The sequence below is a fragment of the Dothidotthia symphoricarpi genome (genome assembly GCF_010015815.1).
Source record: "Dothidotthia symphoricarpi CBS 119687 unplaced genomic scaffold P153scaffold_1, whole genome shotgun sequence".
Taxonomy (NCBI): Eukaryota; Fungi; Ascomycota; class Dothideomycetes; order Pleosporales; family Dothidotthiaceae; genus Dothidotthia; species Dothidotthia symphoricarpi.
In genome coordinates this window covers 1,523,904-1,543,522 of record NW_022985008.1, presented here as the reverse complement: position 1 = coordinate 1,543,522, position 19,619 = coordinate 1,523,904, and the positions used below count along the sequence as shown (strand labels likewise).

General features: G+C 53.0%; 8 protein-coding genes across 8 annotated transcripts; 6 read left to right on the top strand and 2 right to left on the bottom strand.

Annotated features, from left to right (window-relative positions):
* Positions 1-181: 181 nt before the first annotated feature.
* On the bottom strand, positions 182-2,080 carry P153DRAFT_372179 (uncharacterized protein; the record flags this gene model as incomplete). The annotated part of the gene is made up of 1 exon (XM_033669373.1): positions 182-2,080. One exon carries the CDS (start codon positions 2,078-2,080, stop codon positions 182-184), a length of 1,899 nt encoding a protein of 632 aa, XP_033529304.1.
* A 761-nt stretch (positions 2,081-2,841) lies between these two features.
* P153DRAFT_12506 (uncharacterized protein) lies at positions 2,842-3,732 on the bottom strand. The gene has a single exon (XM_033662006.1). The coding sequence runs from the start codon at positions 3,477-3,479 to the stop codon at positions 2,937-2,939; it is 543 nt and encodes a 180-aa protein (XP_033529303.1). The 5' UTR covers positions 3,480-3,732; the 3' UTR covers positions 2,842-2,936.
* A 620-nt stretch (positions 3,733-4,352) lies between these two features.
* P153DRAFT_12504 (uncharacterized protein) lies at positions 4,353-5,001 on the top strand. The gene has a single exon (XM_033662005.1). The coding sequence runs from the start codon at positions 4,499-4,501 to the stop codon at positions 4,946-4,948; it is 450 nt and encodes a 149-aa protein (XP_033529302.1). The 5' UTR covers positions 4,353-4,498; the 3' UTR covers positions 4,949-5,001.
* Positions 5,002-5,432: 431 nt separating this feature from the next.
* P153DRAFT_392217 (uncharacterized protein) lies at positions 5,433-6,353 on the top strand (the record flags this gene model as incomplete). Its single annotated transcript, XM_033671131.1, has 1 exon — positions 5,433-6,353. The coding sequence occupies one exon, from the start codon at positions 5,433-5,435 to the stop codon at positions 6,351-6,353; it is 921 nt and encodes a 306-aa protein (XP_033529301.1).
* Positions 6,354-6,751: 398 nt separating this feature from the next.
* On the top strand, positions 6,752-8,804 carry P153DRAFT_305826 (3-oxoacid CoA-transferase). The gene is made up of 3 exons (XM_033664616.1): positions 6,752-6,997; positions 7,047-8,408; positions 8,464-8,804. The coding sequence occupies exons 1-3, from the start codon at positions 6,938-6,940 to the stop codon at positions 8,593-8,595; spliced, it is 1,554 nt and encodes a 517-aa protein (XP_033529300.1). The 5' UTR covers positions 6,752-6,937; the 3' UTR covers positions 8,596-8,804.
* An 808-nt stretch (positions 8,805-9,612) lies between these two features.
* On the top strand, positions 9,613-11,710 carry P153DRAFT_278815 (uncharacterized protein; the record flags this gene model as incomplete). Its single annotated transcript, XM_033662976.1, has 4 exons — positions 9,613-10,127; positions 10,208-10,535; positions 10,590-10,693; positions 10,747-11,710. The coding sequence occupies 4 exons, from the start codon at positions 9,613-9,615 to the stop codon at positions 11,708-11,710; spliced, it is 1,911 nt and encodes a 636-aa protein (XP_033529299.1).
* Positions 11,711-12,843: 1,133 nt separating this feature from the next.
* P153DRAFT_279223 (RabGAP/TBC) lies at positions 12,844-15,346 on the top strand (the record flags this gene model as incomplete). Its single annotated transcript, XM_033663005.1, has 3 exons — positions 12,844-14,570; positions 14,620-14,875; positions 15,002-15,346. 3 exons carry the CDS (start codon positions 12,844-12,846, stop codon positions 15,344-15,346), a joined length of 2,328 nt encoding a protein of 775 aa, XP_033529298.1.
* A 102-nt stretch (positions 15,347-15,448) lies between these two features.
* On the top strand, positions 15,449-15,899 carry P153DRAFT_12433 (uncharacterized protein). Its single transcript, XM_033662000.1, has one exon. It carries the CDS (start codon positions 15,551-15,553, stop codon positions 15,806-15,808), a length of 258 nt encoding a protein of 85 aa, XP_033529297.1. The 5' UTR covers positions 15,449-15,550; the 3' UTR covers positions 15,809-15,899.
* Positions 15,900-19,619: the final 3,720 nt, after the last annotated feature.

The window sequence follows — 19,619 nt, the reverse complement described above, 5'->3', positions numbered from 1 at the left end:
GACAAAACATAGGAGATACTGTTCAGGTGCAGCAGGTGATAGGCCAAGGGCCAAATGGTGAGTTCATACTCACAACGATACGACGTCAGGATGCCGCAACGACGCCCAAGGCTGCCGTCCAACGCCGATGATGCTGGCCCAAACGCCAATGTCCATGTATTGCTGAAGGGAAAATCTGAAACTACGAGCGTGATAAACGTGCTGGTGTGCTCGGCGTCCCGGCGAAACGCTGTTCAAACGATGCTGGAGGCTCGAAACTGTACGACGCAGATGCTCGAGGAAACGTTCTACTCGATCGACCGCCGAAAGGTGACCCAAGACAGGACGTAGCCTGGCCCCGAGCTTCTGTCGGACCGACAGGTGAGGTCTGAGCAGGGCTCGGCAACGCTGCTGCTATATTGACAAACGGATTGATCTCATGCGTAGAGAGCGGCAGCCGCCGGGCACCGTCCATCATATCGCCTAAGCTAAAACCACGACTCCTTACACGACGATGACTTGACTCAGCAGGGGCGCCAAAGAGCTCATCCACAAAGCTGTTGCCGCGGTTGCGCGACTTGTCCTCAAAGCTGCTGTGAAGAGCACGACGCTTGAAGGCTCGTGCTTTAGGTCGTGGCGAGTGCAACTGGAAGGGAGATCCAAGTCGAGGTGGTTGCGTCGATGATGGTGCATGCCAGGTCTGCGCGTTGTGACGATGCATGTGCATGTCAGCCGCAGACTTGGCCTGAAACGGCGATCCAAGTACGTTTCCAAGACCAAGGCCCAGTCCGATGTGTAGGGATTGCGACTTTTGATGTGCTGAAGCCCGCATGCTTCGATATTTCCTCTCAGCTGGGCGAGGTGTAATGTCGCTTGCTAATTGTGACAGAGGGTTGCCTAGTTGCATAGACTCAGCAGTGCTGGTTGCCAAAGACACATTCATATCACGGGTCGAGAACACTTGAGCTTCCGTTGCAAAAGGAGAAGACAGTGTGCGAGCCTGAGGTTGAGGTTGCGGCTGCGATGGTTCGGCCGGCGGTGAAGATTGAAACGGCGAGGGTGAACGATGAAGCATGCGCTGATAATGAGCGGAAAGTGTTGGCTTCTGCTTTGCCAAATCCCGCAATCGCTTTCGACACTGCTTCTCTGTGGGAAACCGCAAATACGATTTGCTAGGCCTGGCGATAGGGGTGTTGCTGCCACTCCTTAAAGCTCTCAAGGCACTTGGGGTCCCGCATCGAGTACCATACTGGGTAACGGTTCGTCCAGCCACAGCACGAGACGGCCGTGGTCCCTGCCATGTTCTCCTAGCCATCCTCGCTACACGATGGCAAACTCCATTGGGAGGCATGGTGCTCGGGAGGGCTTTGAAGGGAGTCACTATGGGGTCTTGCAAGTATTTCATGTAGGTCATCCAGAGGTGGCGGTCCATGTCTTCGTTGAAGGTTGATTTCAATCTCAGCTTCTTGTTAGGGCGGGAATGCTGATGCGCAGCTGAAGGTGAAGTAGGCTGAGAGTATTTGCTCACTGGCGAGCAGTACGAGAATGGGTCGTCTACCTCTTCCTCGGGGCTTGTGCAACTACCACCTCTTGAGATGATGGACGAGAGGCTCCCTCGAGACGAAATCGAGGATTCAGAAAAGCCAGAAGACGATGTCGGTCTGCTAGTGGTCTCAATCTGGCTTGCTTGCTTGATGTCTGCCCAATCGCGGGGTCCATCCAAATGGCTGATAGTTCTCATCTGGGCAACTGGCGTCTTTGGTGGAGACAACAACCGCGGGAAGCTCATTCCTGGGGACAGGTAGGCGTTGTTTTGAGCCAGCGGGAACACAGGCAAAGCTGTTGATGCCTCCGAAAGAACATCTGACATTTCGATGGTCGGGATCGGCATTTGCTCCATTGAGTTCTCCAAGATGTCTTGACCCCTGGTCAGAGTAGTGCGGCGACGGCGAACTCTGAGTGTCTGTCGTGGTGGTGGTGGTGGCTGGTACTGCTCCGGCTGCGGCTCAGGTTCTGGCGTCTGCGGAGCCGGGCCGTCACGATAGTGAAACATGAAGTTTCGAGGCAGCGTGATTGATAAGTGAGGACGTTCGGAATCCATAGTGATGGTTACGGAACGAGGGATGCGTTGTAGCGTTTCAAGGTTATTGTGTCCTTTGTGCTCTCGCTTGCGAAACTCCAAAGAGCCAATATCAGTACGCCGCAAGGAGGTTCGAAGGAATTCAAAAGCGGTGGACGCTCAACGCATTAACTTTGGTGACAGGGTCCAATTGCTGCGGCGGTGACGTTCGGCGTATGCAGGGTGGTCGGCTGGGTAGATATCGGGTGCCGGCAGCTGTTTGGGACGCTGCGAACGCGACTGTGCGGCCTGCACGATTCGGTCCCACGAATGGCGGGAGCTTTGTTTTCGATCAATCGACGACGCAGTCGCAAAGCGTCGCGCACACCTCGATGCACGTGTAATAGGTGTAGAAGCGGTCGCAATGAAATCGTAAGTCACAAAAAGTCGTGGATAACCCGTGCAGACGACGGCGCGTAGCAGTCAGTCGCGAACAGCAAGTCGCGCGATGAACAAATGCGCGACAGAAAATCCAGGGACAGCGAGCGAGGTCAGACAGAGTCTCCTAGATGCGCGCGAGGGGTGCAAGACGCGCCGCGGACAAGGTCTGGCGATCTGTGGAGTTGTGAATGCGGCGCGAGAGCCGTTAGGTAGTTCTCCACAAACAACAAAAGGCAGGCGCAAGGGGCGTCGAAGGAGAAAGTCGTGATAACGCGTGAAACAGTCGTCGAAAAATCGTTGTCGTAAGTCGTCCGTCGGCGCACTGGAGTGCGACGCGCGCGCTCGGGTCGACAAGATCGTAAAGTCGTGAAGTCGTGGAGGTGTGGTGCGGTGATGCGGTGATGCGGTGAAGACCACCAGGATATCGGCTGGCTAAGCTACGCGGATAGTGCTTGCGCTAGGACAAAACGGATCGACGATGGACACGCGAAACCTCCAAGGAGCTGGCGCTGCAACCGAAGACCAGCATCTTTCGTCCCCACGCGGTTTTTTTTCCCAGCCACGCAACAGAACACTTGACTCGACTGCAGACATCGGCGCGGCATTCGGCCTCATGCTGCCAGCTGTTGCGATTCCCAAGGTAAATGCGATTTGACGCGTCGCGCACGCGATGTTTTGCTGCTCGATTTGGACGATTTGGCCCGTGCCATCCTTTTTCTCCCCTGCAGACGCATCCTGCACGAACACTTGCCACGACCGCTTTTCCCACCCACTCTTCCGCTGCCAACAAATGCGAGCCTCTGGCGCAGACGCGCAACGGCTCTCCAAATCCTAGATGCTGTTTGGCTTCGCTCCCTGCAATGCTCCACTTTGGCTGCTGCACCGCCATGCCGAGAACAAGAAGCAGCTCGTAAAAGAACACCCTAAGCTCTTCCATTCGCTGCGATGTCCAAGTCCGCCGCGGGGCGTGCTTTGAAGCTACTGCACCACACCTCCTCATCAACCTGCACTGCAAAATGACTCTCCCGTCACTGCTGTCAGGCACTCCCGGTGCCAATGTGCCAATCCATCATTGTTGCGTTCTGACGCTTGTAAATCGCTGCCAGCCTCCGGCCGCAAGTCTGTCCCGAATTTTATCAAGACAAGGACACTGACATTTGGCTTCCCACGTTTGGCTGCAAGAACGGCCGCTCACCTGCAGCTCGTCACACGCCAATAGGTGCGTCCCAAAGCACAGCTGCGCTGCCTGATTCGGCAGCAGAAATCCTTGATTGGATAGAGAGCTCCCTTTTTTTTCAGGAACATGCATGATCACAATGACCCCGGAATGAGCTGTAGTACAGCATGAGACCCAGACTATCCCCAATTTTAGGCGTATTAGGGGCCGCTATATCCGCAAGTGTTTAGGGGGGCCAGTTGCTGCAATACTCACCTCGGGTGTGTCCTGTTGACCGTAAGAAAGCTACTAATCTTGACACATTGCCATGATCCTCACAAACGTACCAAATGACTCGTCTATTTCGGCACTTCATAACACGTAAAACTCACGCCGTCAGGTTACATGAGGATCATGAAACCAACTTACCTTACCACATTTCGATGAAACATATTGCTCATAGGGTGGATCGGGTGGAGATGGTGAGGCCAATTCGTCAGATGAACCATTTTGGTACTGATGCTCTCAAGCCTTTCCTATTCAGGCATCAATCTTTGATACCTAGTATATGACGATCAAGAACGTGTTGTAAGTTTGCAGATATTGCTTCTAATTTGAAACCTGTCGTCAAATTATTCGTTCGATCCGCCGCTCGGAGGACAAATACAACACGGATGCAACGCAGGCACGTTATCATTCACATGTCGATTCAGATCTTGGGATGGCTTCATGTTCTGTCTCTTCATTGGTAGCGCCAAGAAACCACTAGGATCGTACCTCGGACCTGATCTTGATGGAGCCGACACGTCAAGTGCACAGACAGGTAGACTAGATATTAACACAACGCATCTCTGCCAGTTCGCATGGGTCAAAATACATTGGAACGCCGTGTGGACATGACCAGTCGCATCCACGCACGATTGACGATTGAGCTCCGCTCCGCCTCGGCCACACATGTACGACCAAGATTGGGTGAATGCGATGGCACGGTGATCTATACTTCGGCACTTCTCTCATATTTGGCTACTTCAGTCTACTCATCAGTAGAATGTAACCAGTGGATGAGAACCATGAGTGAGACTGACTCGCTCGTAATCTCAGTGATGTGCTGGTCAGAGCCATTGCGATCCTGTTGCGACATCACAATTGTCAAATTGCTAAATTTTATATTTGCACTGCGTACGACGTCTGAGCAAAGATGTATTCCTATTCCAGACCGTTTGGATGCTTACTATATAGGCGCGATCAACGTCACTTGTGCTGCTGATTTTAGTGTTCATAGCTATTACAAAAGTGACGAAGATCAATTCTGATAATTGTGATAAATCTGACGATGTCAAATCCGACCCCGAATTGACACCCCTCCGTTGGTGTGTCTTAAGATAGTTATACAAGCCGCTATCTCTAGTCGACGGATCTCACTAGCTGTATTGTGACTACTACTACTAGCTGGAAACCCAAAATCAGGATTCTGGTAGGCGATGTCGAGAAAGCTAAGTCGTACTCTGTACTGTTACACTCTGAGCTCTCGTCAGCGGATCGCAAGAGCGATATAGTAGACAGCAAACAACAAACAGCAAACGGTTGTAGTTTTCGTGTAAATGTCAAGGAATATACTTTTACTTCCGGGACCTCGAACTATAGATTTTCCCTCTCGTGGCTCCGTCTCTTTTTAAGAAAAAACAAAGTCGAAGAAGAAGCAGAAATATCAAGAACCCGCCGATTATCTTGTATATTTCATCACTCAAAGTCCTATAACGACCCCCTTCAACTCCGTGTCGCTCTCTTACTACGGTAATGTCTTCTCATAGAACGGATCTGCACATGAAAGAACTTTGGCCTATCCTGCCTGCGGATCCTACGCCGATGCAGCACTCCCGTCTCCTCGCCCTACCTAGTGAGATTCGCAACATGATTTACGGGTTCGCGCTTACCTACGAGGACGGTCTTGCCAGTAAAGGGTTTCCAGAGCTTGGGCGGGCAACACCAAAGGTCAGAAACGGAGGGCCCGAAAGCCTTACCATGATCCACGCCAATCCGCTGAAGTTCGTCTGTCGCAAACTATACTACGACACTCGTGGCCTCGTGTTTCATCTCAACAACACTTTTACGTTCCGCGGCTTCACGACTTTTACCGCGTTCTTGCCGATCTTGAGCATCCTTCGTCGTTATCCTGTCGCCAGAATCAACATTTGTGCAGACCTTTCTCACATCAACGATCTCAGCCTTCCCGAATGCATCTTCTTGAGGCAGCGAGTGGTAGCCGCACTAGCACATAAGAGCGTCTACGAAGTCGAAAACTTCTGCATACGGAACCCAATGACAAACGTCTACCTCTATCTTCCATCTTTTCCAAGTTCGCTCACTCAGCTCGTCACGCACCACAGGGCTATTCTGACCGTTTTGCGTGGGGAATCACACTCTCTGGAACGCCTTGAGGCCATGACGAATGCCATTATTGATCTCGATCTAGCGGGTGTGCGTGAGACTATGATCAGGGTGTTGGCCAAGCTCCTTGAATCAAGACTACAGCTTGCGGGACTTAAATACAGGCTTCCAAAAAATCTACGCATTGCGTTCTTAGTAGAGTCAGGGCGATATATGCAATGGATTACGTGTAAGCATTGTCAGGGATTGGATCGGGAGCGAGTATTCGAATGCGAACGCTGCCAGAGGAGAATTACACTACTCGAGGAGATGCTGGCGGATGGATGTTAAGGGGATTGTGTTGAGTCGATTGGCTTTGCCGATTACTTGCGATGACAGCAAATAACAGAAAATATCTACATCAGCCCAGGCGAGAACTTGATTAAGATTGCGGGGTTGTAGCTAAGTGCAAAACACGTAAAAGAGTGGTGTCTTTGTCGTACAATGCCATATCCGTTGACGTACTCGAGACGGAGTTGCCTGTTGGCTGGGACGGATAAGAGTTGATGGGTTTTTCGTGCGCGTTGCTTGATGATTGTGAGGTTCCGAACCTTGATGGATAACGAATCCGCGATTTGTATAAGCGCAACATTTCCGTCCACTCAGCAGCCCAGCCGTCCCGCGGCCAAGGCACGTGAACAGCTTCTCCGCGCCGAGACCTCGAAGTTGACCCCACCACTCCACATTCCGCGCTCGGTCTCGTTCCATGGTGCCGTGCTTGGTAGCCGATGCGAGCCATTTTGAAAGTTATTATGTCGCGTCATCCTCTCCGCACTTTTTCTTCTCACTCAGCTTCTTGTTTAATTGTGTGTCCATATCTCTCTAGTTCAGGAATCACGTAGACGACATTGTAGCTTTCTGCTCTTGCTATCAAAATGCCGTCAATGGCCCTCACATTCCGCACTGCGCGCACCTTCTCGCGGAGCAGCACAAAGGTACGTGTGCACCTTCCACTTAACCAAGAACACCAATTGATCGTGTCAGATATACTTGAACGTCGCGCGCAGCTTCAGCTCATCCCTGCGCCGCAATGAGATCAACAAGGTTTTCTCCTCCGCAGAGGCCGCTATCGAAGACATGAAGTCTGACAGCACGCTTCTGGTCGGTGGGTTTGGTCTGTCCGGTGTGCCAGACACCCTCATCAACCAAGTCAAAGCCAAGCCATCCATCACAGGTATAACAGCTGTATCAAACAATGCCGGTATCGTCGGAGGAGGTCTCGGACTACTTCTCGCGAGCAAGCAGATCAAGAAGATGGTCGCGTCGTACGTGGGAGAGAACAAGCTGCTCGAGCAGATGTACCTCTCTGGAGAGCTCGAGTTGGAACTCACACCACAAGGCACATTGGCTGAAAGGTGTCGTGCCGGCGGTGCTGGCATTCCCGCTTTTTACACACCCGCTGCAATGGGCACAGTCGTCCAGACCGGCGAGCTTGCAATTCGACACAACAAGGACGGCTCAGTAGCTCAGTACTCCACACCCCGCGACGTCAAGGTCTTTGCAGGAAAGAGCTACATCATGGAAGAATCGATCAAGGGCGACTACGCTTTCATCAAGGCCTACAAGGCCGACCGTCTAGGAAACATCCAGTTCCGTTTCGCCGCACAGAACTTCAACGGTGCCATGGCACGCAACGCAAAGGTCACAATCGTCGAGGCCGAGAACATCGTCGAGCCTGGGGAGATCCCACCTAACGCTGTCCACGTTCCGGGTATCTACGTCGACCGTGTCGTCCAGTCGACAACGCCCAAGGGTATCGAGAAGGTTGTTAACGCCAAAGACCCCAAGGACGCGGTCAGCGCGCTCGGCAAGGGAGACACAGCGAGCAAACGCGAGCGCATTGTGCGCCGAGCTGCGAAGGAGTTCAAGAACGGCATGTACGCGAACCTCGGAATCGGAATGCCTATGTTGGCACCTTCATTTGTCGACTCATCAGTCGAGGTCCAACTCCAGTCTGAGAACGGCATTTTGGGTCTTGGGCCATACCCACAGAAGGGTCTGGAGGATCCTGATCTCATCAACGCGGGCAAAGAGACTGTCACATTACTGCCGGGTGCGTCCTGCTTTGGCTCTGAGGAGTCGTTTGGCATGATCCGTGCTGGAAGGATCAACCTTACTATCTTGGGTGCCATGCAGGTATCCGCACGAGGAGATTTGGCAAACTGGATGTTGCCAGGAAAGGTGAAGGGCTTTGGTGGCGCCATGGACTTGGTGTCGAACCCAGCACTGACAAAGGTCGTTGTCACCATGGAGCACACGGATAAGAAGGGCACACCCAAGATTCTCAAGCAGTGCGAGTTCCCATTGACCGGCAAGGCTTGCGTCAGCAGAATCATCACAGACCTTGTAAGTATTCACCTCAAATTCGTAATCTTGAGACTGCAACTAACTCGCGTAACAGTGCGTTTTCGACGTCGATTTCACAGAAGGCTTGACACTTATTGAGCTCGCGGACGGCGTCACAGTTGACGAAGTACGATCCAAGACGGGCGCTCCATTCAAGGAGGCAGCTGAGATCAAGCCTATGTTGTAGAGTTTTCACGAGCGACGCGTTATTTGTATCTATTTGTAAAGCCGTCTATATCGGGGTCTGGAGTTCAAAACCAACTTGAGTTGGGTAGCTGTAGTGTTCAAATGGGAATACAGAGGAAAGGCGGGAATATTTGTTAAGAAGCATCATTCTGTGGTAATGAGCTAAGTGACCAATGATAGATACGAGAGTTCCACTTTTCGCTAGCCAATCAATGAATGTGCATATCCGCCGCTTTTCCGTTCGCCTTGCCGAACTTTGACTCCGCAACTCCAGCAACTGCTATTATCTGTGCTGCGATATCCGTTCGATTGATGGACGATCCCGGTTCGCATCACCTTCCCTCAGAGGCGGAGGGCAAACCCTCGCCGGAGTGGGCGTCCGCCAACCAGGATGGTAGTGTGGTGGAAACTCCAATCGTGCTTACGACACCAGATGCAGATGTAGATGCTAGCGAGCAAACATCGCCGCCGGCTAAGAGAAGGAGAGAAGACAAGGAGAGGTCGAGAGTCAGCAGGGCGTGTGATCGATGTAAGAAGTGAGTTTTGTGCTGGCTTGTGATGAGTTGTGGAATGATGCGTTTGTGGTGCCTATTCTGGAGTATAAGCCACGCTCTGCTTTGTGTTTCTTAACAGGGTATGATTCTACGCGTTCGTTCGCAAAAGTTGCTTGTAAGGCTTGTCTGGTCAGTCTGGAGTTTTCGAAGAGATATCGGCAGGTGGCGGACAACTTATACTACAGCCGAGCACTGCAGTCTTTTTTCAACACGGAAATCAATGCCCACGTGCTCCAAGCGTTCACTGACATCGAGACAGAAAGAAGACAAGATGCACCGGTCGATGTCCCTGCGCGTTATGCCAACGCGCTGGACTCCCATGCGAGTTCACGGCATCATACACTCGAGGCAGGCTACCCTCAGTTCTAGTCGACGAAACTGCAATGAACTCAAGCCCACAACCGCGGATCTCCGAGCAAACTGCAGTGCCAAAGAGGAACCCCTACGAAGCCATGGGACCAACAATGCATTACCAGAGAATCGCCGCCTCGCCTGCCCAAACCCAACACGCCTTCGACACACACACGTCCAGCACCGCCCCAGATCCTCCCCACTACTCTCCTGAACCAGCCCAAGGCCAAACAGACCAACAAGGCCACTATGTCGGCACTTCTTCCGCAGTCTCCTTCCTCCTTCGCATCCAACGACGACTGCACCAAGACAGTACGTCCTCCCTATCTCAGACGTCCTCCATCTTCACCTTCGGCGACGCGCCCCTGCCAGAATTCGACACGACGTTTTTCGTGCTCCCGCCCAAAGCAGACGCGCAGCGCCTCGTGGAACGGTACTTTGACTTTGCGGCGCCCACGCATCGGTTCTTGCACCGCCCTACGATTGAGAAGCTGGTCGAGGAGTTCTATGAGACGCAGGGCGATATGCGCAGTAGGGAGGATGCGCCGGCCAAGACGGCGCTGCTGCTGATTGTTTTTGCGCAGGCGCAGGCGTATATGCCGCCCGGGAGTACGGTGTTGGATGATAGGTGTGTGATTGTGTTTCCGTTTTTATTTCTATGCTATGAGTTTATCTGAATGGGAGGATGGGTGGCTGATAAATGAGCAGTGCTAGGTACTTTTTTGCTGCAGAGCACCAGTTGTCCAAGGAACGCGGTGCGGTGAGGTTGGCGAGCGTGCAGGCCCGGCTACTGCAGTGTGTGTATCTGCTTACGCGGTCGCGGGTGAATCATTGTTGGAGTTTGTTTGGGACGACGGCGCATTTGGCGTTTGCACTGGGATTGAATAGAGGGAGGAGGTGTGATCCTTCGGGCACGATTGATTATGTGGAGGTGGAGAGTCGGAGACGGCTGTTTTGGTGTGCGTATTCGTTGGACAAGTATCTCTCCGCTGCTCTTGGCCGACCGAGGACGTTCAGAGACGAGGATATCGATCAGGTAAGGGCTTGTTTTCTTCAGACTTTGGGTGTCATTTGTGCTAACAGGTGTTAGGAACTTCCGACTATTGTAAACGATAACGACCTCCATCCGACGTATATGAATCCTACTCCTTCGAAATCCCACTCCGTCATGATGGCCCCGGTAGAACATATCAAGTACTCTTCTCTCCCCTCCCGTTCTATCACACGCTTATCTAACACGCCTACAGACTCACACGTATAGTCTCCCTCGTACTCCGGGACTTGTACTCGATCCGACCCCCCAACCTCCCGCAGCGCATCTCCCTCTCGCAGAAATACACGACAGACCTCCAGTCCTGGCGCCATGCTCTCTCCCGCTTCCTCAACGATACCAACACCATTGACTCGCACCTGCTGATCCCCATCTACCAGCGCCAACGCTCCGTGCTGAACCTCGCCTACTACCACGCGATGTTGCTTATCCACCGGCCGTTTCTGCTCTCGAACTTCGCCTCGCTGACACACATACCCTGCCATCCAAGCATCAACCCAGATCTCAATCCAGAGTTCGACACGAGCGGGAATATCGCAGCCTGTCTCGAAGCAGCAATGAGCATTGTCAAAGTCGTCGACGACGTCTTCACCGGCAGTAATTTATTCCGCGCCTTCTGGTTCACGCAGTACTACGCCTTCTGCGCCGTCGTCGTGCTGTACATTTACCGCATCCAGCAGCACATTGTCACGCCGGGGAAATGCGAGGGGTACTTTGACGCCGGCGTCAAGTGCCAGCGGCAATTGGAGAGCGTGAGCGAATCCGACTGTTTAGCCAGACGCTACTGTCTCGTGCTGGAAGAGCTGCGACTCGAGGCCGTACGCCAGACGGGGAGCGGGGTTGTCAAGACGGCCGCTATGCCTGTTTCTGGGACGGCGGCTGCGCAGCACAAGCACAGCGATGTGGGTGAATTGCGTGCGCCCATGGAGACGCCGCAGAGCGATGCGAGTCCGGCGATGAACGCACCGTTCTATGGGGGCAATGTGCCACCTACACCTGAGAGCACTGTTTTCAACCCAAACTACATGCCGTCGAATGATATCATGGCGGATCTGACGAGTTGGGGCCAGTTTGACAGTCTGGTGACGGCTGGGATTGGGATCTTCGATGGGGGGTTTCAAGGGGATAGTTCGTTTGGGTTTGGGGGGTTTGGGTTGTGATGGTTTTGGCTGTTTGGGATGTGGTGTGGTTTGGGTTTTGGATGTTCAGGCGTCGGATGCATGTGCACGAGCGCTTTTGCGGAAATCAGTGAATGTCACCGGGAAGGATTGTGTAGGAAGCGCTTGCTCTGGCATGAGAGCACAGCTGCTTTAACGTGTTAGCAGCCTAGAGGTATTGATAATTCTGCATTCATCTGGCGAAGGTGATATGAGAGCCTTCGTTATCTTGGTCTGTTAGATGATACCAGCTCCTTCCACCCCCACATCGCTCCTCGACTCATGCGCAGAACAAGCGATCTGGTCATGTGTGGGTGCATGTTGGAGGTTGTACGCGTTCTGCGCAAGCTGCTCAGAATAGCGCGCTAGGTGGGCGGTGCAGGGCTGTGTCGTCGCACAGGCTGCAAGGGAGGAGGGTTGCGCAGGGGGGCACCTTCCTGAATGGTAGAGGTGCAAGGTGTGGCAGGCACGAGGCAGATAGCGATGAAATGAGGCCACGTTGGTTCCTGCTCTTGCTCAGGCTGTTGCAATGGGAGCGTGTTCATCGTATGAGACGATCAATGGAGAGGAAGCTGCATCATAATATAATTGAGTTCATCCGGGACGTCGACGGTTATTGCAAATGCGGGGGCCGAAAGTGGCAAGCGGGTGCTTGGAGGTGGGCTGCCGGCCGGGGGTTTCACATAGGGACGGATGTTCAGGATGATGTTCAGGACGATGTTCGGGATCGTGTTCGCATGGCTTGCCAAGCGTCATCTCGACAACAACGCGTCGGGTGGCAGGGCGAATGCTGAGGCAATGCTGTGTCGAGGTGTCGCTATGGCAGGCGCAGTCCAGGGCAGCGAGCAGGCGACAATCTCCGACGCAAAAGGCCGCCCGCTACTCTGTAGGACGCAACCCTAGATCCGTATAGAGAGGGTCGACCCCTATCCCCCGGCCGCGACCATGGTGTAAGGATCGTCCCGTCTCATTCAGTCGCGCTGCCGTTTGCCATTGACGCTGCCCCGTCGCTCAAACACACGACAGACTGCATTGCCCGCCCTCGCCCCGTGCCGCCCGCCTCGCGCCCTCTCATTTCGCCTGGCTTATTGCCGACGCCGCCCGCCGCCGACGACGACGTTTGATGACCGCCAGCCATGAGAGATTGTGCTGAGGCTCCTTCGGGCGCCGTACCTGCGCCTGCACCTGCAGCCGCACCCTCGTCCAGCAGCCCCGCACCGCGCGCATGGCTCACTAGTGCTCGCCGGCCCAGGACGTCGCCGGGTCCCAAGCGCTCTGCCCTGAGGGGGACGCTGCTGTCCGACGACGACACGCGCCGGGACTCGGCCCTGACGTCGTCGCTGTGCACCGCCAACGAGCCGCCGTCGCCCCACAGCCTGCACAAGACGCCCAGCCTGCCGGCCATAGTTGTCCACGACGACGACCTCTCGCCCGCGCCCACCCGCTCGTCACATGCTTCACTCGACCTGGGCCATGGCGCTGCCTTCACCGGCCTCGACACCATCATCCCCACCGGCAGCCTCGACGACCTCACCTCGACCTCGCAGGTCTCCTTCACGAAGCGGGGCAGCATGCTGTTGGGCGGCAAGAAGGCGAACAGGCGCAGCAAACACATGGGCTACGGCCTCGCGAGCGCACCCGAGCCGAGCACCCCGCCGCGCTCGGTCGGGCAGGCGCAACCCAAGGACCAGGACCCCGACCAGCAGGAGCTGACGCCACCCGCCCCGTCACATCTCACGCCACGCGTGCCCTTGCATTACAGCGTCCGCGGGAGGTCTACCAGTGGGCGCGTGCTCTCTACCGACGAGATGATGCTGTCGCGCAAGGTGCGCACCATGTACAAGCACGGCAATGAGAGCGCTGTCGACTGGGACGCGCCAGACGAGGAGGCGAGCAGCGGCAACACCAGCGGCTTCGACAACTGCAGCACGCTCAACACACCGGCCAACACATCGTCCTTGGCAGTGGACGGCAACCGCGAGGACGCAAAGTCGTTTGTGAGCTCGCGGCGTGGGAGTGTCATTGTGAAAACAGACGCAGAAAGAGCTGGGGGGCTGGAGGACTGGACCGATCTGCAAGGCAACGAGGTCGATCGCTATGGCTTCATCGTCCCCAAGAAAGTAAGATCTAAAGACACGGCCAATGGCGAGGGGCTGGATGGGCCTGACGAGCCGCGTCTCCAGCGCGTGACGACGTCGCTACAGCTCGTAGCACAGGAACCACGGCGGCGACACATCGGACGCAGCGTATCAAGAGCGCGATCCATTCGATCATTGGACCCCCGAACAGAATCCTCTAGGCGGCGGGCATCATGGAAGTCTGCCAGACCCTCACGATCCATCTTCTCCAACCAGACCTCAGGTACACATGCCACACAAACCTCACTGCGACACGCGGCCAACAAGCTGCCACACAACAGAGAGCGACGGATGCTGGACGAGGCGAGCGACATGCTCAAGTTACCACCTGGCTTGGCAGAGGTTGCAGAACAGCGAGAGGGAGGCAGGGCAGCGCGGGCAATGAGGACAAAAGAGATTGAGCGGGACGAGAAGTGGCGCAACATGGCCAAGGTGGTCAAACTGGACGCCCCAATAGGCGGCATGCTCTTTGAGTTCGACGTCAAAGATCCGAAAGTGGTTTCCCGCACTTGGAAAGGGATACCGGATCGCTGGAGGTCGACTGCATGGTACTCCTTCCTCGCTGCAAGCGCCAAAAACGACCCAAACAGCCCCAGCGAAGAGGAGCTGATTGCGAGCTTCTACGAACTACAAGCGGAGAGCTCAGCAGAAGATGTGCAGATTGATGTGGATGTGCCTAGGACCATCAATCGACATATCATGTTTAGGAGGCGGTATCGTGGAGGGTGAGTTTTGGTAATTGCGCTCACTCTGGATGAGACTGACGATCCACAGACAACGATTGCTATTCCGCGTACTCCACGCCATGTCCCTGTATCTGCCCGAGACAGGTTACGTACAGGGCATGGCCGCGCTCGCTGCAACTCTGCTCTGTTACTACGAAGAGGACAGAGCTTTCGTTATGTTGGTCCGCTTGTGGATGCTTCGGGGCCTTGAGCGACTTTACGAGTCAGGCTTTTCGGGCCTGACAGACGCCTTGGAAGACTTTGAGCAAAACTGGTTACGTGGAGGTGACATTGCTCAAAAACTGGTAAGCGCATCTGCTCCGTCTTGGTCTAGCGTACCGCTTCTTTCTCAAGATATGTTGAATTGGGGGGCTTGGCAAACTTAGTCCATTCGTTGCGGCTGCATGGACTCTCGCTAACTAAGTGTCTAGGAGGAGCTGGACATCCACTCGACCGCATGGGGAACACGGTGGTATCTCACTCTGTTCAACTATTCGCTACCGTTCCCAGCCCAGCTGCGCGTCTGGGACGTATTCATGCTGTTGGGCGACAGTTCCTATTCGAGCTCCCCGACGTCCAAATTCAGCGGCGACCTAGACGTGCTGCATGCCACATCTGCCGCACTAATCGACGCTACGAGGGAGATCCTGCTCGATTCGGACTTTGAAAACGCCATGAAGGTCCTAACGTCTTGGATCCCTATCAAGGACGAAGAACTCCTCATGCGCGTGGCAAAGGCCGAATATAGGATGCGCAAGAAACGGGCCAATGCTTGAGTCAGGCTGCATCTCCGCTCGTTCCCTCCGCCCCCTCGGTATCGCTCCGGCGGGATGCAATGCAGCTAACGGGCTTGCACATCGCTGGGTCCGCCATGGCAATCGCGATGCGACGCGCGTGCGGGTAGCGTGGGCTGGCGCCTGTCTCCGACACTGCAGATCCACAATAGCTGCTTTTTTGGGTTCTCGGGCTTGTACCCTGATATGATACTCCGAGGCCCAACATACTACCTTTTTCTCGGTGTCGTCACCAATCGAACGACGGCGATAGACGTGTTTTGCTCACCGGTTCTAAAACAGTTTCTTCGCGCAAAAGCCTGCGCTCTCTTTTTTTTTACATGTCACGGCATCTGCATAGTCGGTGAATATCCTTCTCTCGTCTTTTCTTTTTTTGTCGCAATACCGAGCATGACCGGCATAAGTAGGGTGTGTGGATTGCAGGCGCAAAACCTCGGCAGGTAAGGTGGGTTATTAGGCACTTGTTTTTGGAGATACCTCGTTTTTCTTTCCTGTTTTTGTTCTTGTCTCGGATTAGTTCGAGGGGATGATTATCATGTTATGTATGTACCTAGCTGTGGGTGTTGACATAGGTATCCGCATATATTCGTATTGCAGGTAGAGGAAGTAGAAGTAGTAGGTAATATTTAATGCGCATTTAACGCAGAGATTCTATATGTTGTCTGACTTGGCTTTCGTTGTATGTATGTATGTATGTATGTATGTATGTATGTATGTATGTATGTATGTATGTATGTATGTATGTATGTATGTATGTATGTATGTATGTATGGGCAATATATGATAGCGAACCGTTCACTGCGCCTCTCAAGGGTTGTTCAACTCCTGGTCTGGATGATGGTTAGGATGTTTATTCCAGAACATTTGAAATTATTCTCCTGCTCGAGTATTTGCAATTTATGTTTGTCTTCTCCATTACTATTTGTACCAGCAAATGAATAGGCGTATGGATTTCCATTTCTTAAGAGGTGTTTCTCGCAAACATATCAGACACCTAAATATCTGCGAAGTTGGATTGTGTTGGCGTGATGCTTCGCGTGTAGGGGTTGTTGACTTTTATAAAGTTTTGTAGGGGAGGTGTGGTGGGTGCATGTATGCTATATATAGTGTTCACCGCTGTGTACTCTTACTGCTATTCACTGTATGTAAAGGGGCTGGGTATCAGCTTATATTACGAGTTATCTTTCTAGACTATTACTGTGTTGCGTCGATCTGCTTCTGAGTAGAGCATGAATACGCTATAACCCTAAAATGATAATAGATCTCACATTGGGGAGATGGAAATAGGATACTTATGCTCGTGCTGGTACTTGTTGGCGTGTGTTATAGTGATTGAATTTGTCGTGGGGAATGATGGGTAGGTAGGCGTCTATGGTTCTTGGGAGAGCTGGGTTGATGATTTGAGGGCAGGGACTTGGTTTGATTGAGCATGGCGTATCATGATGACAGGATTCTGGAGGTGTGAAAGGCAAATTTAAGAATAATGTAAGCGTTCGCGCAGTTTTTCAGTTCTATTACCATTTGATCAATGATAATTCGTGTCATGTTGTCTTAACTTACACCTCTTACATCGTCATAGTACAACCGAGTCATTGGCCTACAAACGTCCTCAGGAATCACGAGAAGCCATCTTGTACCTATGGTAGCTGCTAAACACTTACAAAGTTGTTACGTAACTTATCATTGCCAGATGCTGAGGTAATTGGGCACAGGATGTTGGTGATATTAGTGACCGAGTGACACTGGTAATTCAAGATGACATGTCGTTGTCTCAAGTCTTGAACCTAGATATTTTTTCAAGAAATGATCGGCGACTATGGTCTGAAAGTGACATGTTCATGACGGCTAAGATAGATTACGGTGCGTCCCGAATAGGCAACCGACGGTGGCGAAATTTCGTCAGAGTCTGCAGCCCCAACAACAACGGATCCGAGACGCTCGCGTCGACATTGCTTTCTTGCTCTTGAATCGGGGCCGGTCAGCAATCGCCCCAGACTTGCGCGTTGATCTTGCCATTCAAAGCACGGTCGTTCGGCAACCATGCACTTTTTGAGCAGCTTAAGGATCCAGACTGTGCCTTTACTTCGCCTCTTCCAACCTGTTGAGACTCATTCGGCTATCGACACCGATCTATCCATGCCAGCAGGTCAACGCTGATTTGCAGCCTGAATGAGGCGATTGATCGGCAATGCAGGTGCAGGGTGGTGTGGATAGGACAGTCCTGGCCTGGAGGACGCCACGCAGCGGATCGGACGCGTTTCTGAATTCAGGACTGGAGAGTTCAGAGTTTTCACAATGCAACGCCAGATGAAGATGGGGTCGGGTTGCGAGGTGTGTAGTGTTGCCGGAGGGTTGTTCGTTTCCCTGCATTGTTGCACTCGCGGCTGAAGTGGCGTCTACCCCGGAATCTTGCGATTACACAGTAAGTATCGACGCCACACCTACTTCGGTTCCCCTTGCTCACCATTCACACCATCTGAACACTCTTTCTCCGCCGATGTAGATACCGATCTTGTGCCGTTTTGATTGAGGCTACAGGGCTACTTCCACGTTCCTCCTCTTTGCTACAAGCCACGTCGTTCACCACATTGCAAGTGCTTGGCATTGGGTAGTAAATAACGCCTTCTTACTCCACATGGAGAGAAAACTGATTGGGCCCAGTTGCGAGAGATATCGTGATTCCCACCCAGCTGGACACGAGGAGAAGAAGTCCAGATCGGGTTTGAGCGGATCTACACCCATCCTGCATGACCACGTTTTTGCCTGTCTCACAGATCCAGGTGAGACTGCACTTTCAACCAAACTGGATGTGGTATTGTAGTGTACCATCTTCTTTGGTATGGAATTTCTCAGCTCCAACACACTGCATGTTTTGCCACAATCTATCGTACGCATTCATCTCTTCGCGAGTTGCTTTGATTGGCCGATACCACAAGATTGACCACCGAAGCCCCAGCCCAAGGGTGTTTTACCTTGTGCACGAGACCTGCGCCTCGAATTTCAGACACGTCCATCCCAATTCAGATACGGAATCCAGCCGCAGCCCCATAAACGTACCAGGTGCTCGGGTAGATATGCAACGCGTCTCTTTCGCAACTTGTCTGATGCGCGCATATTGCGTCCGGCAACAGATACCAGTAGACGCCAGATTTTGGCACATGCAAAATATGAAATGTAGGGCTCGTCAACCTTGCCGTTCTGCATGTTCTTAAAGGTAATGCAACGTAGCTCGGCACATGCTCTGGTGTTCGTAGTTCTTATCCATTGGTTGTGAGGTCGTTGCGCTATGGCAGATCTGGAGGGGCTCTCCAAGGCTGACAGGTTTCAGCGTTCGGCAAGGTGTTTTTGCCCCAATCCACCATAATGTCTTCTCCGTCAAGTAGCGCCGGCCTCTAAAGATGCCATGACGGCATCTTGGTTCCCTGTTCGGCATCACACTAGGTAGCGGGAAAGTGTCCTACGCATTTCCACCAATTCCACAGTTTCGTGTTGATACACTGGGACGCATACCTCATCTCGCCCTACGCACCGTTCTGGGTTCTTACACGGCTTAAAACTGGGTGGTGGCGACCCTTCATTTCCTTTCAGGGCTACCTCATGTAACGTCAAATTCAGAAAGAACCATGCCAGCGCCCGTGCAACATGAGCGTTCATCTCGCACCTGGTCAAGCTCGCTTCCTCCCGGACGTTTATCGCTAGTGGACGGCTTGAGCTTCTAGGCTCTGCTCTTGAGATTTCAAGAGCGATGCAAGCCATGCCGAACTGGTCATTCCGGTAATGACATTCCGAGTCCAAAAACGGCTTCAAGGTTTGGACAAAGCAATACGTACTCTCTGCTAGAATACGTTTTTGGATGCGTCAACATGGAGCCGGTACCATGTCTTCAACTTGTACATGTTAGCGATGCGGTGGTGGACGATACCGTGTTCGCTGACAATGTAGATGAAGAAATCCTTGCATGCAAGTGAGAGATGGTTGCAAAGACATCCGCTTAGACTGGGCTTGAAGCATCCACAACGACAACATCATCATGCCCTTGCGGTGTAGTGCCTGTATTTTCCTAGTTGCGAGGCTCAAAAAAGGAAGTGAACCACAATTATGGGTTAGGGCAGCTAGTTATCTTCAGGCACGTCAAATAGTGGAGAATACGAACCGCGGACATTTGCCCAACTTTTACTTGCTGACAGCAGTTTATGCATATGTAGGTTGACACTTCTCTCCACTGCCGCCCGCTTAACGCCACATACCCGGCTGA